At 40.4% G+C, this 25,989-nt stretch overlaps 1 protein-coding gene across 1 annotated transcript; it reads right to left on the reverse strand.

The window, feature by feature from the left end:
- LOC139201816 (ethanolamine kinase 1) lies at positions 1–25,080 on the reverse strand. The gene is made up of 8 exons (XM_070831242.1): positions 24,940–25,080; positions 19,856–20,118; positions 18,756–18,908; positions 13,037–13,185; positions 12,403–12,486; positions 10,902–11,062; positions 7,628–7,701; positions 1–137 (listed from the first exon to the last, which is right to left on the reverse strand). The coding sequence occupies exons 1-8, from the start codon at positions 25,078–25,080 to the stop codon at positions 68–70; spliced, it is 1,095 nt and encodes a 364-aa protein (XP_070687343.1). The 3' UTR covers positions 1–67.
- Positions 25,081–25,989: the final 909 nt, after the last annotated feature.

Here is a 25,989-nt window from a genome sequence, read left to right on the forward strand (position 1 = left end):
CTTGAACTCAAAGACCAGGGTAACGCTGCTTTTGATTACAACAATACTGGTCCGTCATCCTCTGTCTCTAGCTCATTGTCAGTCCAAAATATTCCTCTTTCTTCTCAAAGTAGTAGCTGAGTCGTGCCATGGCATATCTGGGGGGGAGGGCAGAGTACAGGAAAAACACTGATCAGAGAACATTAGATTTTTCTTGGAAGCTCCTTGATCCTCTCTCCATCCTCTGTCCTTGGATATTTATTGTGCATGGTCACAATGAAGTGGCTTCAAATTGCTATTTTATTGCATGTACAGTACGCTTCGTGTCTGGCTGTGTTTTGAAAAAAAACAAACAAATGAATGTATGTTTAAAGTGCAGTTTCTCTCTCTGTGACTTCCTCGGTCCAGTTTATTTTTAAACTAAAAGTAAAATGCTTAAATTGAGCTAAAATCTATCCTCAGAATATTCACATTGTGTTAAAAATAGTCCAGTCAGCAAGCGTTGTCCACAGATGTTTTCAAAATGTCTTTTCTTTCAGAGTGCAGGAAGTTCTGTTCAGTCTTTTCTGTTCACTTTAAATGGAGTGGATCAATTGAAGTGTTAACTGAATCATCACTTCACCTCACCAGGTTTGGGCAAAAGAAATGGAATTTGAGCAAAAGAGTTTCGATCCAAATGGTTTAATAAAAAAAAAAAAAAAATCATTTTTTAAAATTTAAAGATTTTCTTAAGTAGTGTTACGTAATAGAATATTTTGAAAAATAATTTAGAACTTCCCTCGTGAATGTCACCTTAAAAAAAAATACTGCGTACGTATCAAAAGGTGGCAGTTTGGAGAAGAAATTCAAGCTGTACTATTTTCACAGAAATATTAGGATGCACACTTTCAGTCCTGTTTGTAGAATTTCCTCTGAATAAATGCATGTGGCTTCATAAGTGTGTCACAAAAACACTCATATCACCTGAATTTTTTAAAGATGCACCTGAAGGATTTAGAATTGTACGTTCATGAACTTGTGAATGGTCAAAATCAAGGAAGTAGAGGCTGATACACTCTGGCCTTTAGTCCTGAGTTTGGGTCACACTCACAAGATGACGAATCCTACGTTTTTCACAATGCAACATGATAACATCTTTTATGTGAACTGGAAAATGGCAAATTATTCTCCCCAGTTTGTTACAGTTTCTCCTGGAAAAGTTAACGTCTCAAGGAATCTTAAAGTCTCAAACCTGAGCTGAGATGATCGTTTGAAAATATTACAGCAGTAATTGTAACTCATGTGATTTCAATAGTTATATATTAATCAAATATTCAGTCTGCATTTAATGTCGGCTGCAGAAATTCAAACTATTTCAAGTTCTCTATGATATATTTGGCTTTTGACTTGTTGTGTTTGAATAACAGCTTTCCATTCACTGAGTTAGATAATGCCGTTTATAAGAATCTTCCTCATGATATGAATCACATGCTGTGTCTCCATTTCAGTGCATGCAGTATAAAAGATGTAAAGAAGAACTTGCATAAATCTTAAAAGATGGACACTCATACAATGCACACTGATGTAATGTATGTTTCAAGTGGTTTCTACAGGTCACACGGCAGGCCCTCCTCGTGGCTCAAGGTGGGCACTGTGTTTTCTGTTTGCAGAATTTGCACAACAATATAGCATCAAGTTTGTGTTCGATAAAGCGTCTGAAAGCTGTGCCAAAGCCTCAGTTCATTTCAGAACTTAACTGTGAGAAAAGTGGTTGTGTGTTTGTTCAAACCGTATTATTGAACACTTCAATAAATCTGATGTCTGAGTACGCTGTTGCCCTTGGCCATTATACTATACCCTTTGAAATTAAGTGAAGTTTCAAAAGCACAGAAAATGGAGGCACAGAGAGGAGTTTGTCCTTTAATCACTGCTTTCACTGAACTCCTCAATGCCAAATCAGTTTTCTCTCTCTTATTGCTCGGTGAGACAAAAAGGTAATTCTAACACATGCATGGGCAGAAATTTCGGGGGGGGAAAGGGTGTCCAGACCCCCCCGCCCCTCCAGGGAAAAATAGTTGTCCTCCTAAATTTATCACTGACTTTCAAACAATACACATTATGTCTGCACTTTTTTCCTTTTCTTCAGTTATGGCAGGAGGGAATCTAATGTCTGACAGGGGGATGGCCCAAAGGGAGAGACTGCTGCCCTTATAACATTATAGAAATACTATAGGAACACTACAACACTACACCACTACAAAACTTTGTTATTTTGATTTTCACTTTGATCTTGATGGTGACACTCTAGGACAGGGGGGCCCACACTTTTTCGGCTCGCGAGCTACTTTTAAAATGACCGGGCCAAAATTATCTACCTACATTAAAAATGCTAAACATATATTCATTTCTATATATACACTGAGTATATTTTATATATATACACAATATATGTTGGCATACACTGCATAACTGCAACTAATGTAACCCTTAGTATTACACATAAAAATTGACAGCAGTAATGCACATAGGTGACAAACTGATGTAACCATCAATATTGCACACAAGTGACAATAGTAACTGGAACAGTCAATACATTTACGGTCACTACCTTACTCTGATGACCTGCACTGAATGGAGTCAAACCCTAAGACCCTAACCCTAACCCTTACCCTAACCCTTACCCTAACCCAGATGCAGCAAATGCACGCTAACCCACAACTTTTTTGGTTTTGAGTGAGCTTGTCGCACAGCTCCACTGAAAATAGATAATTTGTGTGAGCCAAAGATACAATATCTGAATGTCGCCTAACAAGGCCAACATGCATTCAGCAATGGGTGTCAATCAAAGAAGGGGCCAAAATTTAAAACACAGTCTAAGTCGCAGGCCAAACGGGCTTAACATTAATTGAACAGTCTAAAAGTGACTGTTTTATTCAGAAATATGAATTTGAACAGCCAAACTTGCCTCCCACCTGCTTTGAAAGTCCTTATTTTCAAAGTCCACTTTTTGTTTAGCCATTTACTTTTGGGGCTAGCTTTAAGTGTCACTATAAAATTTGCAGTATGAGTGGTGGGAGTGCTATTTACCAGCGGGCCATTGTTAATAGTCACATGAAATTATCTCGCGGGCCGCATATAATTGTATCTCGGGCTGGATGTGGTCCGCGGCGCTTGTGTTTTGACATGTCTGATCTAGGGGAATAGAAATCCTTGGTGGTAGCCTGCTAGAACCAGTTGACAATTTTCACTTCTCTCTTTGTGGTTTGGTGATATTCAAAAGGCATTTTGAAGAGGGCATGTGGCAGTTGTTTGGCTGCAAACATCAAATTTCTCCACGACAATCCTCTAAAATCAGTTTCTGTTAACTGTTAAGCAAAAGATAGACTTGGCATCTGTATGATCTATGATGTGGTTTAAGTTACAGAGGTCCTGGGCCAATCCTTAGCATGAGCAGATGCACTAAAATCAGATTAGCTCATTCAGGAATCAACTGTAGATGTTTGCCCATCAGTCTTATTATTAGCAAGATGTCCCTAAATGTTCAAAAGCATTTAGTGTCACAATCTGCTTTTCCCTGTTCCCCCACCATGTGCGTTCCTCTACTCCACAGACCTGCCACCCTCCACATATCCACCAGATTCCCTCAGACTTTTCCTCCTTTTATCCTCACCTGACCGCCTCACCCATCCACACACCTGTTCCCACTTCTCATCAGCCCTGCACTCACCTGAGCTTCACCACCCATCTCCCCATCTGCGCCTCATTCCCGTAATCAGCCTTCACTACATAAACCAGTTCACTTCCTTTGTTCCCTGCGTGATTGTTAAGTCAAGGTGCTCTGTTTCATGTCTCGCTTTTGTGTTTTGCATTCTGTGTTATGTTATCTGCTATTTGCCTGGAACCTGCCTTTTGATACCTGCCTGGTTTTGACCTTCTGGTTAAATAATAGGCTTTAGATGTCTGCCTGCTCCAAAGTGGAAACGTTTGCCTGTTTTCCACTGTTTGACCCTTACTTGCCTTATTATCCTGTAAGCCTTTACTCCCCTGTTTCTGAATATTAAGTCATTAAACACCATCTCAGTCTGCCTGACTTGGGTCCTATCCCCTGTGTTCTTACTACCCTGCTCACACCACCTGTCGCATTCAGAGAAAAAGGTGGCCTCTCTAAGCTCAAAGTTCATTTATTTCACTCGAAAGATGACTAACAAATAACACCACAGTTATTTCATTACATGAAATATTCAGTTAGTTAAAATAAAAAGTGAAAAGAACTTCAATGTCAGCATATCCAAAAAAGTCAAACAAAAAAATCACTGGTCACTGCACTGTTCTGTTAATCTAATTACCTGTCACACCCACACCCTTCATAAGCAGAATTACCTTTGAGTATACCCATTTAAAAGAACAGCAGCCTTCACAGGGGATCCCATTCATCCCTATTTTTATTAAGGCTGACACCTAAAACTAGCGTGCTTAACATTTATCATCATCACAGATGAAACTGAGACGTTTTTCTATTTAGCAGAAGTAGAGGAAAATGAATTCCCTCCAAAGCAGGTATTCCGTTTCACAATGTGCTTTTGTGCACAATTCCTTCAATTTTGCAGTCAGGCTATTCCAAACAGTGGGCCTCCTCCTTCTTCATTTCCTCATAATAATGTCTTTGTCAAATAACGGCTCACCTTGCCAACACATCCAAAAGTCTAAACCGCTGACTTGCAGACACTTTCAACACATGAATAAAATCATAAGGAAAATAAACATGGACGGTAGGGGGGAGGAGGGTTTGCATTCCCCTTGTGGCTCCCTATTGTCACTTCTACATCTGGCCCTGGTTAAACACAAGGCCTAGGCGACGCCTGTCACTCGTTGGGAAGTCGGCAGAGATTTGGCTCAGGGGGATAACAGTGGGAGGAAACACACACACACACACTCAGGGTTTAACTCTAACTTCCTATCTCTTTCCTCAAAAAAACTTGGATGTGTTCCAATAACCACTCTAACATACTATTTACGATGCCAGAAAAGACTTAGTATGTTCGGATATGTAGTTTGTCAAATGTAGTAGGCTAAAAATACCAGGATGTCCTACTTCATCCGATCGGATCTTGCAGTATACAAGCTGGCATTTTTCTTTGGCTATTTTGACCCACAATCCTCTGCACACCCAAAGACTGATCACAGCTGAGCCACCGAGAGAGAGTACAGACAAATGGCTGGATGTGACAGGGCTGGGATGGATGTACGAGCAAGAGTGTCAAAGTTCAAGGCGCAACACTATGATGAAACTGTATGCACACGGCATGTACAGCACGAGAGGGCAGCTATGGTACATACTACAAGCAAAAAGAAAAAGTATGCAGCTTGGAATGCAGCACTTGTTTGTCACAAAAGCAAAAAGCCAGCAGGGTGTTTTCTCAGGTTTGGGGAAAGGAAACTGCTTTTGTTAATGGTTAAAGCTGCATTAGTCATATATTTCAAATTAATTAAAATAACTATATGTTTTGATGTGGAAAAAGGTCTCTTGCAGCTTACCCACAGAGAATGATCAACCAGCTCAGCAGTAAATTTGATGGCAAATATACTTGCATGGTTCAGTGTCACCAACTCTGTGTCCTGTCTGCAGGAGCAGCAGGCCGCCGTTTTCAGCAATGAGGCTTTGATACACTCACTGTATCCAACATAGTGTGCTGTGAGGGATAATATACTAATATACTTTGAAAAGATTCGGACCTTAATCTTTACACTAAAAGCAAGATTAATTGTTGAATGAGACAGCAACTGTGCAGGTGAGCAATTAAAGCTTCTTTTTTTTTTTCAGGTGTTGCAGATTATGATTATTACAAATTATTTCACAATCCTCAGAAAAAAACAGCCTCATTAAGATGATAATGTCTCTGTGGTTTGCTAACGCACTGGTTAACTCGAGCTAGAGCCATAACTGTATCTGTCAGGTTGGATAAAATTTCTCCCTTGTGACCAAAAACCTGCTTGATAAACGACATAGTATCTATTCAGTGTTAGAGGCCAACGCTGACTGTTGGTAGTGCCTGCCTGTAAAACTAGTCAGTGAACTGCCAACACACTCGCCAACTGTGACATGCCAGCGCTAGACAGCCACAATACCTCCCCGAGCTCCTTTCATTATGCATCCAATTCATTCAGCATGACCTTTTGCAAGCAAAATAAGAAGGTCGCAGTAACATTACTTACTGCTTTGCTCTTAAATGTAAAAAAATGCAGGTTGCTTTATGCTGTTTAAACAAATGACAAGGACAGTTTCCTAAGATTATGTGCTATGACCGTGTGTGCTAAATGAAAAGTTGGAAGCGAGGACGTCCACATTGTCTATTTCATTACAGCATAAATGATGGAGAATCCTGAAAGTAGTGCCGGCAGAGGGAATTAGGATGTATAGTGTGTGTGTGTGTATTAGGTGACCGAGGTTGGCAGGGTCGTGATGCCTTCAAACGTTAGACCTGATTCCCCATCGTTGTTGCTGCTCTCTAAGCTTATTTCAGTTTAGCCCTGTAGTTGAAGAAAGGTAACCCGACCCTCACCATGCACTTTAGGACAACCTCAGCCGGCGGCTTAGAGGAGCAGACGTCTAGCAGGCGCATGTGGCCCAGCCAGGGATGAGAGACGTATATGTAAGGGAGGACCGACGGCACAGGAACAATAGTGCCTCTGTGCCTCGGCACCCCTCTGGATCACATTTCCTCCGAGGTCCACATCGAAATGAGGCAGGGGCCCTGTCGCTGATCTAGCTAGCGAGCAGAGAAAGCCACACAGAGGGGAGGGTGCCGTATGTCAATAGTGATTAGGATCACGATCACAACTGTGGCGGGTGTGGGGCTCACAGAGAAGGGAGAAAGGAGGAAAAAGTGGGGGTAAGGGGAAACATTTCGCCCTCCTGAACTTTATTGTCTGGTTGCTGGTAGTGAGGAATGTCTCCTGGACTTGTTTAAAGATAACTAGTCCCTACATGGGTCATAATACATTTAGAAATAAAAGAAATTAGTTTTGATTTCTTTAAAGAGTCCTCTTGAAGGCTGAGCTATTCATGTTTTCATGATTTGTGGTTTAAGAGTTAAGAAAAGCAGAGCATTTCAGAGGTGATAAGACGTGTGCTCCTGTCTGTTTTGCACTGGGTACGCACATGGTGGAAAAAAATGAAATATTTCCACACTGAGCTCAAGTTCCCCATCCTTTTATTGCAATTTCTCTGCCAACAAATTCTTTTGTCAGGCAAACCTAATGAAGATCCTGTTTGTCTCAACATCGCCATAAAAAAAGTGTTTGTTTGACTTCAGGATATAGTTTTCCATTTGCAAATATGACGACGGTGGTCCCATAAAATTGCACTGAAGTCATAATTTGCCTTGTGGTTTCATGTGTTTCTACAATAAGTGGTTGCTGAGGTGGTGTTAATGTGATGGTGGTGCTTAATGTCAGGAGGGCGTCAATTTGAATATTAGCAACTTGTTACCTGTCTATTTTGTGCAGCATTAGATGTACAAAATGCCACAACCACAGTGTTTTAGGAAAGTGGAACTATGGTTATACACAGTGACACCCAGACACACACCTCCAGCTGTGGACATTAGGCAACCACATGGAAAACGCTTTTTTCCTTTTTTATTCAACTTCTTTGGTCAGAAATACAAACCTTTGGAAGTCAAAATCAATCGAAGAGTATTGTGATTGCAGGATGGCCCAGAGACCCCAGAGGAAGCTGGACGCCTGGTAGAAGAGGAAGGACAAAATATTAGAAGGACCATACGTTTTATACTAATTATTTTAACAAAATAGTTTAAAAAAAAAAGTTTTCAAAGCATGTTGTACTGTTTTTAGATTTTAAAAAATTTCCAGGCAGCTGTTGGTTCATTACTTTTACTGAAAAAAAGTCCTTGACAAACTTGGTTGTGCTTCTCCGTCAAAGTCGCAGAGCAATGCAGCTGAGATGGTAGCAGTGAATTAAAGCACTATGGAGTGTGTGTGTGTGTGTGTGGTTAATGAAAACAACAGCTGTAACATTGAAGATCATAATGTGATGTGCTTGCATCCTCAGTACAGTACTTGATATTGTCTTTAAAGGAACGGCAGCAGGAACATGTGACTGACATGTAATTCTCATACAGCCATTTTATGATACAATTAAAGTTTCAAAAGCATTTTGTTCCTGCCAAATGACAAGGAGATCACAGAGGGGTCAGATGTCAGTGTCTTGCTGAAGAACATTTCAGCAGGAATGAATTGGATCCATCTAATTGAATGACAGACTGATTAACTACATGCAGCTTGTCCATGATACGCCTGTAGAACTGGGATGGGTTTCAAAAGTGTAAAAAAAAATCTGGACTTTGTCTGTGGTATTCATGCACTTATTAGTATAAGTGGTGCTCATTGTTCTAAATTAAGTGTCACAGGTGCTGCGTTGTTTCACCAGCTTTGCTTTTTCTTTAGTGTTTTGTTGGATTTCCCTGTGCCATGGAGCAGAACTGTAAAAACACACTTCAGTGACCTCCAGTTGTCGTGTTTTAACTGCTCCCATAACTGCTGCTGCTGCTGCATGCCAGTTGCACGCTGCTCAGTCAGAATGACAAACCTCTGTATTGAGTGGTTCCCTCCTTAATGGCTTTGCTCACTTAGGCTTGCGGACTTCCATGCCTCCATAAATTTCTGTTGTTCTCCACCCTTATTGTAAATCTTCATGGTAGGACCACTAATAGCAAGTCCTAATAAGATCCAGACAGGCCTCTGTTCTGTGGCCCAGTGATATAATCACATTTTTATTTGATAATCAAATAAAGGGTGGAATGAAATACTTGAAGAGCGATGTGCGGTTTTCCCTTGGCTTTTTTTCCCCTCCCTGGCAGATTTTCATCTCTAATCTCTGTCTGTAGCTGGAGAGAGAGAGATTGAGCGGGTTTCCATTATGATTAATAACTGCTCTCCATTAAGAGAGCATTAGTCTAACACTAAGCAGAGACCATCAGTGACAGGGAGCCATTGAGAAAAATGGAGATGAGAGACTTGTAGGGAGTGACATCACGGAACCGCAGGCTTTAGCCTCGACATCACGGGGGATCCCTGTAGAGGAGAGGGCGAGTCGTAAAAGACCCCACTGCGTCTTGGCACAGTTTGCCAGGGATTAGGATCTGAAGGAGGCAGCTTCACGCCGCAGAGCCTTGGCACCTGGCCAGGGTTTGTCGATGCCACACAGTGAAGCCACACAGCTTCCCTCAGTGCAAACTGGTTTCCTTGGTTCCAGAGTTGTGACTATTTATCCGTATTCTTATCCACTGAGACTAAATCAGTGTGAATTCAATGTAGTCTGATTATTCCAAGCATTTACCAAGTGATATGAAAGAATAAACTGACATTTAATCCAATACATAATAAAGGAAAAACACAAAATTATTAAAAGGCACCAGAGTGAGTTGATGATTATTGACATTTTGGACATTTTCCGTCAGCTGTATCGAGTTTGTGCTGTGAAATAATTTTAAGATCTTATCTGTGTGGTGCAAATGAATGAATGTGAACACAACTCTCACGGTGCCACTTCTGTTGGGGAAAAAAAGATGAAGATGAAAATGACAATGGTTTTCGAGTGCAAACGACCTGACGGTAATTTTCTTGATTAATAATTTTTGTGAAAAATTCCAATCACAGTTTTCCAGTGCTCAAGGTGATGTCTTTAAATTGCTGTTTTTTGGGGAGTTTTTTGTTCAAAATTCAAAGGAATTCAATTTACTATCATAGAAAATCAGCATATATCACATTCAAGAAACTGGAACAAGTACAATTATGGTGTTTTTGCTTAAAAAGCAATTCAAAACAAGCTGTTCACAAGCTCTAAAAAGAATCCTGGTTTCAGGTATTGAAATGTAGTGTTTTATATCATTGTTGTCTGTGTTAACTCTGGGCCTGTACACATGACAAAAGAAAACAAGTAATAAAATACTTGGAGGATAAAAGTTAATTAAGTGAAATACGGTACATAAACACAGCATTTAGTGGGTAAAATGCTGTTATTTATGAATATTTTTAAGCGGTGAAGTTTTAGTTCAAGTCTTTGAAATCATGAAAAACAGACCCTATGATTTTCTCAATTAACAGGATCCGTTTCCCTCATTTTGACACACGGTTGTCAAAATGAGTCGAGCTGGAAACTTGGCTTGTTAAGCGTCAGTGATCAATTTCTCCCACTTCCCCCGAGTCAAGAGTCCTCCTCGGTTTGTCATAGAAAATCTGATTTCAATCAACATGATGTTATCGCCTTTCTCACTCCATTCCAGGCTTTATTTCTTTTCCCTCCTCTCACTTCTCCCTCTCTGTTTTTTGGCCGAGGCACAAGTTATTTTAAAAAGTAATATGCTTCCTCATCATTTCTGGGCTATTTCAAGAGACATTCACACCGCCCCAAAATTGGTAGGACAATTCTGCATATTGTGTTGAGCTATGAAAGCACTTTTGGACAGATAGCCCAGCACCATTTGAGCCACCAAAGAATGAAAATTGTGGTCATGAGAAAAATAATTTTGGCTGCTGTCTTTCATTTTTCCCGGCTGCGGCAGTTTCTAATCAACTCAGATGGAGTCCATCAACTTTGAACAGTGGTGGGTCAGCTGTGGATCGGGTTTGGTTTTCTTTGGGGAGTTTTTCTCTTCTGGATGCTGGAAAAGTAAATTGTTAAAATGTGACGGTTCAGTGTTGCCGCCCTCATTTCAGAGGTCTGCACACATATGGATACTGTTGAAATGCACACACTAATCTCATAATGCTGAGATATTTGAGTCCCTCCAAGAACAGAACTTAAAAAAAGGAAATAACTGTTGAGAGATTTGTCAATTTTCCAAAGTCTTTCCAAAGTGTTGAGGCACTACATAATGACATATTACAACATTTCAACAAAGTCTGTGGGAGCCGACACTTACCAGTGAGAATTTGCAGACTTGAATGTAGAGCTGTGTAACTTCTGCCTCTGTAACAGTGACCTCACGCCCTGTGCTGTGCTTGTAACTCTCCAGATAGGCTGTCAGCCAGTCCCTCTGCAGCTCCCGGCTCGGGTAGAGGCTGTAGTTAACATCATTCACACCTTGCAACACACAACACGCACATATGCACGTCAGTGGAGCTGCTGTCAGTGTTAAAACTAAAGACAACGCCTTAACTATGAGTTTTAGTAGATTTGCTACAGAGATACATTAGTTCAACTCTTCACTTGTCAGTTCCAAAGAAACTGCACAAATTATTTGTCCCCATCAGCGAACGCTTATATTAACTCACACCAGTTACAACAAAGAAGCATTGTCACTGGATGACGGCACCGTCACCTGAGCTCTGATTTTAAAACCTTAGTGGGATTAACGTGGTGAGAATGAACAGTTAGAAATTGTGTGGACACAACTATCAATGTGCCACTTCTAGCAGAAAGGAATAAAGACTCCAACTAATGATTATCTTTATCAATTATTTGGTCAATTGTTTGGTTTAAAATTGCCACAGAATTCCTGCTGCTGCTGCTGCTGCACTACATCTCAGAGTAAAACATTGTATTTCACTACATTAACTTCACAGCTACCGGTTACTTTAAAATCACATTTTAAAAAAAACATAAGCTTATAAATGAAAAAATATGACGTGCTGTTATTGATTAAAACTACTCAACAGCATATAAAACAGAAGGGGCCATTCTTCTGTGTGACATATTTCACACTTATAGTAGATTTTTTTTTTTACTTTTACAACATCTGATTTTTAATGCACATTTACTTCTAACAGATCATTCTTAAAATGTGGTATTGCCGCAGTGTTAAATCGAGAAACATGGACATTTCATACCATCTCCTTCAAACTAAAAACTGATTTGAAAATCATGGTGACGTCTGTTGGGTGAACTTCAGGAAAAGTGGGTCGAGTTTTGATAACTGCACTCTAGCTGTGTTGTCTCTTTATTAACAAAAGATGAACAAGTTGGTGCATTTCTGAGCATTTTGTTCATTCTAGACCCAATTTGGCTTCATGATAGTTTAAAGCTGTTCGACCAGGTTTGCACAACGCAGCAATATTGCTGACATTATTTCAGTTACAGTCATTTGGATTGGACCAGTGTTGACATAAAGGGTGACACGATATGGTTCTGCAAAACTGTCTAACAGTGTTAAATTGATGATTGTTCCACAAATGTTCAAATTAACCCTGTCAGGCTTTGCTGTGACACAGCTGGTACATCAAAGGCACTTTCATCACCACGCGGAATACATACTGAATACAGTAATTTGTCTTGGCTGCATCAGCAGAGGGACATAGTGTCATGGCACTGTACATGCAACTTCTTCTTCACTCAATATTCCACATTAGGGAATCTTATATGCTCCGGCCGTGGAAAAGACTTGGAGGCAAATTGAACCTCTTCTCATCACAAACCATACCTACCAGCAAATTCATTGAAGTGATTGCCAATATCGAAGGCCTGGTAGTTGTAATCTGCGTACTCATAGTCAATGAATTTCACCATCCCTGTTTGAGGAGGAGAGGGAAAGCAGCAGTGGTTACCAGGACAACATGGCGAACACATCTTAGGCACGGGTGCACAACTGACGACTCTCCCTCTTTTTATTGAAAGTAGAGAACCTTGTGGGAGTCAAAGGAACAAGGTGTCTCTTTTAACTGAGACTTACCCCGGCATCATTGCGAAATGTGTGAGAGAAATATAATCATAATGAAAGGATACTACAAATGAGATAAGACATTTAATAAAGTGGGAACGCATTTCCCATAGTGCAAAGGTGCGCTTCTGTATGTGAAATAAAGGGACGAGGTATTAAGACTCTATGAGCTGTATAATTTCAAACAGATGAAAGGAAAAACAATCATGACTTTTCAAGCATTGAGCTACAGTTCAAGAGAAACACATACTTTATTCTCAACAGCCTTTTATTCCAATCAGTTGGTTTTGTTGCCTCTGATATACATTTGTTCACATAAAGATAATTCAAACTACGTTTTTTTTTTTTATATATATCCACCATGTTTTCCAGTGTCAGTGATGTGCACAGCTGTTCCTCACCCTCTTTGTGGTTGTAGATAATGTTTTTTGTCAGAAGGTCGTTGTGGCAGAGGACAGTTGGCGAGTCAATCTGCGAGAGGTGTCTCTTCAGTGACTCCATTTCAACTGACAATGTCTCAAAGCTGGGTACCTCTCGTAGAGCCACAGGACTGTAAGAGGTAAAACCACTGAAATTATATTTTTGCGTTTGTTTCTTTTAAAGAGCGGTATCTTTGATTCAAAGCTGTAAAAGGCAATCGGGCACATGTGTCGCCAAAGTTTAACACCCAAGAGTCACTTAAGGTGATAAGGTGCAAACCACATTCATGATTACCAACTTAGCAGGCGTGTGATGCTTCACACCAAAGGCTGCAAAAGGACAACTGAATCAGACAAATACACCAGCAGTGAGTTTCATTTAGGAAAACAGTCGGCATAAGTGGCATTTTCGGACATTTGATTTAATCTCACACTATATTTATGATTTATACCCATAAGACAAGACAATCATCATTCAGGATGTATCAATCAACCTTCTTCACCTCTAAAATTGCAAAGCTAAAAAATTACAATACGGTAAAAATCCATTAAAATTGTTAAATGAAAATTGTTTTAAGGTTTCCACATTCAAATGTGGAATAAGGAAGGCAAAATGCCCAACGAGGAGTCTATTAATTCCTGACTATAGACACCTCAAAGGGCATTATTCTGCTCATGTCATGCTCATTTGCTAAAGAAAAAAGAAATTAAGACTATTCACTGATATTCTCATGTGTTTTTCATAAGCTGTAACGCCTGAGGGTCTGACGAACATGTGGATCAATCATTACTATCCCATTAGGCTCTCATGAAATGGAAACCATGACACTGGGAGATATTTCTAGGCCCTCTGATAGCTAGAAAGCTAACGTTATGCTAGCAAGATTTAACTTAACTGCTTATGGTTGACAAACAGTAAATATAATGTCAGTATGTTTAACAACAAGACCAGCTAGCAAACCAGCTATGTCACTGTCCCCAAATCAATATCATGAATGGAGATGTGTAACGTTACTGAAGCTGTGAGCTGAATGTGAGATGATCGCTTGTGCCGACTTCACCCTAAAGGATTGTGGCCCTGTAAGTTGGTCGATGTCATATTTTATAAGTTGACTGCATGTTTTGTTTGTAGAATCAGGAGCAAAGTAAACTGTAAGTATAGTTGACAGATAGTAAAATATACAATATTTTGCTCTGAAATATAATGGAGTTCAAGAAGTAAAAGCACTTAAGTAAATGTATACGTTAGATTCTTGGGTTCTGGCAGAGAAAGGATCCTGCCTGTGGTCCTGTTAGGGTTTTTACTAACTACTTCATCAAATGTTCTTTTAAAGGCTAAAATTAACCCAGAATTTCCCCTTACACATAATGACTCACCTGCTTTTAAAGATTTTTCACCCTAAAAGAATTTGTTTTGTCTGGATTTCAGCAGAGTAAATGTCTCATTGACTGTAAATGCTGGTTCAGAGACAATGGAGAAAACCGACTTCTCACAAAATACTATAGTTTAAAATTAAAAATCCTGCATTTGATCATAGAAACTGTTTTCTTAAAAAACTGCCCTTCAGAAATCCCCCTGGATTAATGTATTTTTATTTATTTTTTTACATTTGACAAAGGTAGTATTAGAGTATATAAACAGTGTCTGTGCGCAGCAGCGCAGAGGAAAGACTGAACTAAAGCTGTATAAATATAAATAAAGGGAGAAACGGGACTTTTATGGCACAGTTGCCGGAGGAAGTAAGAAGGTTTGGAGAAAGAATGCAGATATGGAAGAAAAAACTTTGTCACAAACTCCACACTTTTCTTCCAGGAGCAACATGTTTGTAAATTGAAGCAGTTCGGCGAGCCGCACTGAGAGGTTACATGCCTTGTTTTCACTCTGTTGATTACTCCATCTATCAAAGAAGGCACTAATGTCCTTGGACGTCAGTGCAAAATGCACCTGGAAGAAATGCTGCACAAGCATCCCTCTCCTAATTAATTTTCGTGTTTCCTTTTCAGTCGTCAGGCTACGATAAGAGGGTAATTTAAACAGTGTAATTTAAACACTACCTATTTATTCAAAGGGGAACAAACAGATGCTCCGGTATTATACACACTTGTAGACATAATTTAGTGAGGCCTGTTAGGAACGCACAATAAAAGCAGAGGAGCGGAGCCTTGTTTATGGTTTTAACACAGAGGCTCTGCTGCCTTATACAACTCCTCCACACATCCTCATCATCACAACTCATTTTTGCATGTTATTTTCCTCTAGTCCATTTACTCAGACAGCCCTCCTGCTCCGGACAGACAGATCACAGACCGATTGAATGAAAGCAAGCTGAGATCTAAACTATCTAGCGAGGATGCAAAAATATGTATATATATTCTTTTTAAAACTGCTGTTTCTTGCTTGAGTTCGGCTCTATTTTATAAAGTAACTGAAAAAACTAATTGGTTTTAGTTCTATTGTTCGATACTGTACATTTTGATTCCAGATTGCATTTTACAAAATGAAGGCCTAGAATATAGCTGTCAGTGATTCACATTACATATGAAATATGAAATCTAAAATCTGCCCCCTCTGACATGCATAATTTATCTCTAATATGAATTAAAACAGAGTTGAATGGTGAATCACCCTGATTCCTTTTCAACTCATCCATTTCTTTAACTCAACAAAACTGACTTTATCACACAAGCCCACGATTACTCTCAGTCAAAAGCTAAATGAAAGACTTGCATTGGCTTTAAATGGAAACCTGTCGTCTTGCCATCAGATCTTTTCCTCTCTCTTTTTTGTCCTTTTCACAAGAAACAGTACGTCAAGTGCATTCGCCTCCTGCTCCCTGTAAGGTAATTAGTGGAATTTCCTCTTTTGGCGCCTCATTATCAGTGTGCCTTATTTACATATGATTTCAAACACCAGCCGAGCACTGCTGATTTTATTCTCTCTTTTTTTTTTTTTTTTTTTTTTTGCAGTTTTATGCGATTCATGGGAGTGCAAACGGGAGACGTAGCAGGGGGCCTTTTGGAGAAGAAGCCGTTGCTTTCCATCGCTTTTCTCTCCTTTCTCTCCCATCTCTGACTTCTACTGTGCACTCTCTCTCCAAACCGTGCAGCTGCTGCAGCCTCTTTTGCTCTCTCCCTCTCCCTCTCTCTCTTTCCCTCTCCCTCTCTCTCTCTCTCTCCCCCCTTCTCTCTCTCTCTCCTCTTCTCTGTATCTGTTTCTCTCTTTGCACAGCGGGTGGCTTGAGAGCTGAAGACCTCCTCTGCAGGTGCAGCCTCTTCCTGCTCCCTCTCTGCCTTTCTTTTACCATTTCCTCTGAAGATCACATTCATACCAGCACTCATACATTCTCAAGTACAAAAGTTTCTCTGATGCCTGTTTATAAATCTTTTGCTTCTTTTCTTTTTTCTTTTTTTTTTAATTCCTGGTCGTCTGTGTGTGTGTGTGTGTGTGTGTGTGCCATGCCATATATGCAGTTGCACACTTACTGATCAGTGATCAGTGAATATTCAGACAGACATATACACCATAGTAGTGAGTTTTCACTTTCACCATACAGAAACTAAATCCCATCTCTTAAATCTTAAATCTTATTACTTATGCTGTAGTATTCCTTCCATCACTTTATTGTGCTTTCTATGACGCACTTTTATTTTCTTTATCTGAATTTTGGATATTTTCCTGATCACTTTGAGTTGTTCTGTTTGCCTGTTTGAGCAGCTGTGGACTGTGTCAGTCACACAAATGTCTCACAGTATAGCACCATCTATTGGGCCTCTAAATGTGGTGCAGTCTGCCTCTGTGGATGCTTATTATGGTTTGTAATATCCAGATTCATCCATACACTCATCACTGTTAGTGTAACATGGTATACGAATTAGATTCTGTAGAAAATAACACAAAGTGCAAATTAGCTTAAAACTAGACGTCTGTCCAGACAAAGTCATAGTTAAGAAAGAAAAGTCTCCTTATTTTCATCCTTTTTATGTTGGTTGCATTTCCATTAAACGTTTACTCAACTGTTGGCGATGAAATCAAAAAAGTCCGATTCAAACATTAAAATTGATTTTCAGCTTGCTTGAGGTAAATTAAGGCTGTTTTAATTAATCAGACTGTCAGTAGTCGTGTTTGCTTTACTCAGTCATTATTGTTTTAAGTGGATATTGTCTATCTTGTAACAAACCAAAAGAAAAGTCGGGATCACAGAGGAAAATAACAAAACTATCTGTGGATTGCAGTGGGCTCTGAAGTGGAGGTGCTCTAACATACACTTTTAATTACATGGTAGATAAACTACAAAATATGATGTGTCTTGTCTTCCTGAAGACAAAGAAATTAAGTCACAGGCTCTCCTCTTAGATCTGAATCCAGGAAGCTAAAACCTCTTATCATAAGAGACCGTCTCCTCCACAGTCCTTTTCTTTAATGGATGACTCACTCTGGTGCCAAACATCGGCCTTGCCATGTGCTAAAACTCAAAGAAGAAACTCCAGTTGCTCAAAAGTGACTCCGATACTCTGGGCCTTCCAGCCTCGGTTTGCGTGGACTTCCGACCCCTTCGCCGCAAACATAAACAAGGCTGAACGTTTGACCGATAAGGGAGAGCTCTGCAGGAAGCTCGTGGCCCAGCTCTGTTACTTTGTAGTGTCTGGAAGGCCCCTCTCACCTCTCACCCCATGACCCCTGTCATTGCCTCGGAGGCCACTCCCCCGCCTCGTCCCTCTGACCAATGACAGTTCGCAGTGACAGCCTCTATCCACTTGCTGAGAGAGGCGAACATGCCAATGCAATTTGAGGAAAGAGCGGAGAGGCGCTCTGCGGGCAGGTTTGAGAAACGTACATTGTGCATGTGAGAAAACGATAAGGCAGCCGTGGAAGTGCTGCCGCCCAAACGATAAAGATGCAGAAAATGTTGCTGGTTTCTATCAAAGAAATGACGGCAAAAATGTTCCCACTGACCACCCAAGCTCAATAGGTATTTGCTTGAAACTAACGCAATTTCTAGTATGGTAGATAATTGTCAGCTTTCTTCTCTGACTCATGCATTTATTTGATCCTTTCCTAAACCTGACAGGACATTCACGGGGACCACCTTAGTTACTGTTGCTACGCCTGTCGAGCTTTTCGCTCTTGCACTGCACATAATGCCGTTTCCACTGATAAAGGTGGCAGATAATGACTCTTAATTCTTAGTCATTTTGAAAAAAAAAAAAGGGCTCTTGATTTAAGAGACAAAAACAAACTTCTCATTTTTAGATGGCCATCATAGATTTTGCTGGTAGAAGTGACAACTGGCGCAGTCAGGTCTTATCAGCTGCAGCTAGCCTGCTAATTGAGCTAACTTGCACGCCATGAAAAGCTGTCTCAAGCTGCCTTATTAATTTCCCATCTGGCTCGTTTTGAAACTAGAATCTTCTTCTAAAAGGATCCTAAATGTGTCCTTGATGGGATGCATGATATTGAATAAAAGAATATATGACAAAGCCTTTAAACCTAAAGGTGAATATTTAACATACTGTACATTCAGTAGATTTGTTTTTCCCCCGCTGCCCCTCAGAGAGACGGCCGCTGTCCACCAAAGCTTTGGCCTTGGTTAGATTGTAAATATTAGAGAACATGATGTGTTCAGAAAGCAAACGGGTTAAGGTGACTTTTGTTTGGGACACAAATGCAAATACATTGAGATCATTTCGTCAGGAGTTGTACCTTTTTGTGCACCGCTGCTCAGCTGGGCTGCTGTTGATGCTGCTCCGCGCCAGTGTGAGAAAGTGGGACATTTTTGTCCAGAGAAGAGGTTCAACAGGCAGACCACATTTTGGCTGGATTGAGTGGATTCTCCCCATCTCTGCTGCGATCAATCTGCGGAGAGAAAACATTTTTCTCGGATGAGCCCGGCTGACGCTATTATTGCACAAACAACCATTATCAGAGTAGAAACACAACTCCCTTTCCATTTAGCACTCTTATCTTGTTCTTCTCTTCAAAAAATGGGCCTTGTTGCATTTGTGACCTTTTGACTACTTGAGTGCTCGTTCTCGAGGCATCTTAGCGGTGACATAGAGTTTTCTGGGTATTCCCCACAGAGGGTATCAGGCAGAGCAAGGTGATTGATGTGTAACGTGGCCCTGGCTGCTCTGCCTCGGCTGGCTGTGTTGTGTCCTACTGTCCTGTGGAGAGAATAATGGTGCTGGCCTGTTTTCATGAGGATGATGAATGAAACAGGGGGCATGACTAAACAACATTGCTCAACATGAAACATGACTCAACTGAAATAATTAAAAAAACACCTGCATCAGCACAATTGAAATGCTCAACTCACTTGGAAAATAAATGTTCAAGGTTTCACGTTACTCGTAATAAACCTAGTAAACCAATAAGAATCAACAGAAAAAAACAATGCAACCTATAAACCAATCTTTGATTTATAATAAATCATTATATTTTGTATTTTCCTTAATGGTTTCATGTTTGATTCTTTTAACACAACAACAAAACAATCATTTTCTGAGGCAAACCCAATGTGAAGACTGAATCTAACATAGTTTTTGAAAACTTAAAAGTGAGACTAACTTCAGATTTAACTCTTTTACAGTGAATTCCGACGAAATTCTAACTTTCTTCTCCCTTTTTTCCTTTTTTATGACTAAATTGCTACACTGGTTGTCACACAGCTGCTTGAATGGGTCAGTTTCCGACTGTAAATATGAAACTGTGGGAATGCGAACTAGGACAGGAAATTCCAAAAAAGCACTCACTACACTGTCTCTGATTGAATCAACTCTACATAATATGAATCTAGCAGAGACCTGTAGATGGAGGGCTGGCGGAGCAGCTCATCATCCAGCACTGTTCCCCTAACAAACTCGTAGCAGATGCCGTTCTGGAAGCTGCAGTAGATCTGTGGACCACACCCGTGGGCGTGGAAGATCTGAAACATCTCCACCTCCCGGTCCCTGTTCACGTAGAGCTCCGTCATTCTGCCGTACAGTCGCACCAGAACACAACCGGGCTCCTGAAGAGAGCCCACATAGCAGCCAATCAGCTGGTTGGTGATGCCATCTGTGAATGTCTGGAATGAAAGGAAATCAAAGGGGAAATCAATACAAGTATACTTATAGGTTGGATTTATCACATAGAACAAACCAAATGAAACACTTATCAAGTATAGCATATATCAAGATTCCATATTTCAATGAATTGATTTCCTCAGAAACTGGAAATTGATGCTGATGTGTAACAATAATGTTTTACTTGAAACTACGGTTGTGAAATAAATGTATTGGAGCGAAAAAGTGCAATAACTCCATCTAAAAATGTAGAAGGGCAGAGGTATGAAGTAGCATAACATTGAAATACTTAAGTAAAGTACTTTAAAATTGCATTCAAGAGTAAATGTACATGGTAACATTCCAGGATCAATGATTAATACAATTAATATATTTAGTGATAATTCAGATGTGAACAGCAACTCTATATGTACCAGAAGACTGAGGTGAAAGTATTGTTTTGGTTAAATAACGTGACATTGCAGCAAGACTGGCTTACAAACTGGGCAGAGTGAGGCCAAAGTCCCTCTGGCTCCCAAAAGTCTCAAGTTCACCGTGTGTCACTTGTTTTTTTTCTAATTTGATCAACTGTATATTTGCAGCAGCAGCTTTGCATCCAGCTGTTTGACGCCAAGGATCACACTTCCAGCACAGCTGTACTGTTATACAACAGCACCACAGAGACCACTGTTTGCCTGAAAAGGGCTTCATTGGACGTTTGTTGTCATTCATGGTTTCTCAAAGCCTCTCATTCTCTACCACAGTCTCTAAGGCTTTTTCTGAGCCTCTGATGGGCCGTGCACACAACACCGTTTTTCATCTGGATGGAAAGTGAACAAACATGCCCACTTTGACATCTGATCAAGAATTTATATAGAGGATGGAGGACAACTTGGATACTTTCCTCTGGGTTTCACATTGTTACCAAACTGATTTGCATATATTTGCATGTTGGTCAAGTTTGTCGTTTTATATGATATAATTCAGAAATAGTCATTTAGCAAAAGCTTTCTATTAAGAGCACTTTCTAAACTCATATCTGAACACATCCAAATGCAGATTACAGTATTTGTACCTAAACTGCTTTTATACAAGTGCTAAAACGAGCCAGACAAGTACCGTGCATGTTGTAATTTAATTTGTACATAAATATTTTCTTTTTACTCTCTTTTTAATGAATTTCAATGATTTTCTTTGTATGAAGCACTTGACATTGTTTCTTTCAACTTTTAAACAATCTCTCTTATGTAAATTTGCAGTCTTTAAGATTCTTATTAAAGTTAAAGTGTATGTCAACCATTCAAACCGCCTCTGCTTGCATCACCTTGAGTTTGACCTATTGTTCCATTTGTCAAAACATGGATTACAAAGTGCATCACAGGAAGGCATAAAAACACATTTAATAAATTCAAAGATGTCATTGTATTCAAAGAATACAAACTACAACAAAGAGAAGAGCTCTCGCATACAACCCAGTTAAAAGCCCAGGTGTAACAGTAACAGTGTCCTTCCCCTGTACATTCTGTATATTCCAAACTGATGAACACAATACATCATTAAAAGGTCTGTTGGGGTCTGAGAGCTGAGGGGAAACATCTACTCCTTTGTGTACATTACTGGACCTGGTGTAGATGGAGAGGTCACCCACCCAATGTTCTGTCACCTAACAAACAGAAACCCTATTTCTCTGAAAGATTGGACCTTGTGTTTGCACATGGGACCAGAATGGGATTATCCTGCTCAGGATGCTCTGACAACACTGACATCTGTTCCCAGGGTTGGTTTGTTGTCCAGTTACCTTGGGTCTTCTTCTAATCTGAACATTTTAAGGTGTCTTTCTATGTGTACAATGCCAATAAGTGCAGAAGATTAACATTTCAGTTTCAGTTTTGTGTTACACTTTATCACGATGTGTTTATTTCTTTATTTTATCTATTCCATACAAGCTTTTATTACAGACTATTATGTATTGTCAGTATAATTCAATATTCAAATGTGTAGTTTCACATTCAGTTTTATATGTTGTCCTAAAGACGATCAGCAGCTTGTACTTTAGACATGGTAATAGCTTTCTATTTTAATGTATATAGCTGCCGGTATTCTATGTTTTTGCTACTGCCAACAATCCCATCTAAAGACCAGAACCAGCAATGTGTTAGTCTGTCTCTCGATGCTCCGACACCCCCTGCCCCTCCTGAATTTTTAAAAAAGGCTAAAAAAATGTCTTTAAACAGGTGGACTGCCTATTTTAGCATTCATTACTCAAGACAGAGAAAATGGTTTGTTTATTAGTTCTTTAAGCTGTAGATTTGGTGCACTAGTGATGGTTTACAGCAACAGGATGGCGCATGTGGGATTGACTGAATATAATATACAATACAGCCCATGTTATATGTAACAAAGAAATCCAGCACCAGGGTTTGACTCCTATATATGGGTTCATATATTCAGTCTGAAGATGGGTTCAAAGTCTGGCCTGAACAGTGACTTCAGATAACCTGATACACACTGATTTGAAATGGTCAATATGTTGACACAGACCTTTTTTGGGACACGTCAGTACAGTTCATCCTCAACACGTAGTTCTGTCACAGCTTCTTTGTATGCACGACTGTCTGAACATCAGTGATTACAGCATAAACCTGCTGCACATTTAAGCATTTCCCCTGCTTTTGCTGCTACGCAACAGACAGCATGCTGGAAGCCGGTGTGAGCACAGCCGAGCACAGCCAGGCCAGGAGTCCTGCGAACAAACGCATCAAAACTAACCAAAGAGAATCAGAAAACTGTCAGTCACACACTCCTGAAAAAGGGTCTCCTCAGCCTGTAACTGAAAACACCTGTGAACACAAACACTTGCAGGTGTGTGTTTACTTAAGCTGGGCAGACACTGTGTGTTTCTATCAAACTTGTATGTCTTGTTAATTCTTAACTGCAACATTTCTGCTTACACTCTACGGATCACTTAGACAGGCCACTTTATAATTATTAGAATGTTTATTCAAATAAGACAACAACTGCATCCTCAACTGCAGGTACACAGTCTGAGTCAAGACTGCACTTTTAGCAACAACATGTAAAATACCTTTCCATACATTTTAAAACAAGATCCCTATAGTTTATAAGGGATCTCATGTCTGCAGCAACAGTGGGATATCAGAGTGTAGGAGAGCTAAAGAGCCGACCAAAATCTCTAATATGCCAGAAATCCATCGATCACCCAAGAACCAGAGTGTCAGACGAGCTGATTTAGCAGAAATTGTGTCACAAATGTCACAGTGACATCCGTGATCCATGATGATCTATGAGAGATCTGCTGTGCCTTGATTACCAACATCACCTTCAACCAACTTTTCCATTTTTTAGCAGCTCCCCATTCAATGCACATTTGCACTAATAGAAATGGCAGGTGAACACTGGTTATAGTGGAGTGTAGAGTATTTGGATTCCCATTCCAATCAGCAGTGGATAACTTTCAGTCATATTTAATGAAACTGTCACTGTATCTTGACAGTAATACAGGAGACAGGTAATCTATGAAAAAATCAGGTTCCTCTGGCTCCTCCTAGTGCTCTTAATGTCATTTGCAAGACTCCCCAGCACCTAACGCAGTGTCAATCACTGCTTGTGCACACGCCGCACAGCCGCCTCTCACTCTCACTCAGTCAACTCAATAATGTTCTGCAGCAGATTCAGGAGGAGCTTTGCAAACACAATGGCTGAGAAACGACCACCAGCAATGAAAAAACATGTTATTTCTTGCTCTGTGGAGTAAAGTTCATGTTTCATTTTCACCCCAGAGACCCACAGGAGGTGGAGGTGCCACGAAGCACCGTGATGTACTGATTCTCGCTGAGCAGCAGCCTGGCTGTTCACACCGGTCAACACTGGTCTTTTATAATCAAAGGTAGAGCTCATCTTTATCAATAACCACATGAATTTACAGTGTGAAGCATGCACCCCACCTCTCTGTGTCTCTGCCTGTCTGTCGGCTTTTATTTGTGTGTGTGTGTGTGTGTGTGTGTGATGTCTCCTTTGCTTTCTGCTTAGACACAACTAACAAATATGTGGAATAAGTTCACAGCAAAATCACAAACAGCTGTGATACTAGCCTATTTCTAATGCCCCTCTCTCGCCAATTGATAGTGAATGGGCTTTTGAAATTTCATCATGTGTGGGCAAAAATCAGAAATGAGCACTGGAATTGAAACTCCAGGAGATCAACATGGAGATCGGCAGCCAGCAGCGGGCAGGAGACTCACGGCTGCAGCCCTGAAGTCCTGCCCATTGACCAAGGCCTCTGCTGCAGGCAGGTTCGGGACCGAGCTCCGTGGCCCTGCTGTGTAACTGTCACATATCGTTATGAATGCCATAGTATACTTGGCCTCTTCAGCTGCCATGGTTAGCCTGCACGTGAATGACAGCCTCCAGAGAGCGGGGGAGGGTGTTGCACTCTTTCAAATTCTGAGGCTAAGTCTGCCCTTTTCTCAGTGTTCCCAAGTGCTTCTCTAAGATCCAAGAAGGGGTTGTCTGATGGAAGAACAACACCCCAAAACATGAATCCCTGAATCTTACCCGGCTGAAATATCTTTACAAAGAGGTGCCAACAGCAGAGAAACATTATTTCCCCTCTTTGTGTAATGAATATAATACAAAGTGATCACAAGTTCCATTTGAGTTAAAAATCACAGGAAAGATCTGATCGACCAAGTTTCAGCCAAATCACCAACACAGAGACAGTCATATACAGTTTATATTTCTTATTGAGATAGTGATCTTCTATAACGACATATAGTCATTATGAAAGACAGATACCGATAAGTGAGACACAAGCTTTCACTTGCCTTCATCTGAATGTCCTGTGTCTTCCAAAGAGGACGCAGTCTGCTGAGGAGGTCCAGGATTCCTTGACGAGGTTTGTGCTGATCAATGTGGACGTCCACATGGAGAAGCTGATTCTCAGCACCAGCAGACCCGCTGTCCATGTTCAACAAAGCAGATCTCAGTCTGAGGGGTTTTATGTTCAAAAACCTTGAGGTCCAGAACTTGTTCAGAAACTTTAAGACCAGCTGAGTTATGTCCAGACCCACCAGTTCGTCAGAACATCATCCAAATACGGGCCACGTGGATCAAACTCCTGGACAGCCCAGAGTGGGTTTTAATATGGAGGCAACACAAAAATTAAGAAAACAGATTTGAATGAGATAGACAGAAAAGTCTGGTACAACCCACAACGGAGCTTTAAGATTAAATTGTCCACTTGTGCGTCGAGTGGCTCTGCAGCCCAGCGTGCTTATCAGGGGCCAATGTTCCTGTGGGCATCTTTATCCCCACTGCTGCAGAGTTTACACATTAACCACTGGTGTTTGGAGCTGTGCTGCAGGCACGTGTAGTAATTCAATGAGAAAAGCCATTGAGAAAAACAAATGTTGGTTCTGAAGCTCTGTAATGAAGCATGGTGATTGGACACTCTTTTAATTTTTTTACTCACTCATCTAGTCATTTATTATCCTGCCGTCTTTCTGCAGCTAAAAGAAATAGTTTTAAATAGAAACTGTAATAAAATGGAATATGGACAAAAATCTACCCTAAGATATAAGTAAGTGACTGAAAATGACAAAAAACACTTTTTCTCTGTAGTGGAATTATTACTCAAATAAAATTACTCAGTACCCAACAAACTGAGACCTGCAATTAATTAACTTTTCATCACTGGATGACTGTAACCCACTCAAACAGATGTCGGTCCAAATTGAGCACGGCATGTTTTCTCTCCAAAAACTGAGCTCTGTCTGCAGTCAATTTCGGGCCGTGCTAACATTAAAACTGAGCCTGCTGCAAACATCACTGCAACCAAGCCCCACTGGCTCGGTGCAGAATTTAGGTTACAGTTT

This window comes from Pempheris klunzingeri, chromosome 5, assembly GCF_042242105.1.
Source record: "Pempheris klunzingeri isolate RE-2024b chromosome 5, fPemKlu1.hap1, whole genome shotgun sequence".
NCBI classification, from domain to species: domain Eukaryota; kingdom Metazoa; phylum Chordata; class Actinopteri; order Acropomatiformes; family Pempheridae; genus Pempheris; species Pempheris klunzingeri.

Excerpts from the sequence above, each read along its gene's own strand:
- LOC139201816 (XM_070831242.1), bottom strand. The coding sequence starts at position 25,080 with ATGGACAGCGGGTCTGCTGGTGCTGAGAATCAGCTTCTCCATGTGGAC. Across the intron at positions 7,702-10,901 it reads AAGTCTGCAAATTCTCACTG|GCGTCCAGCTTCCTCTGGGG; the intron begins GTAAGTGTCGGC and ends CTCTTCTACCAG. Across the intron at positions 138-7,627 it reads ATTGATTTTGACTTCCAAAG|ATATGCCATGGCACGACTCA; the intron begins GTTTGTATTTCT and ends CCTCCCCCCCAG.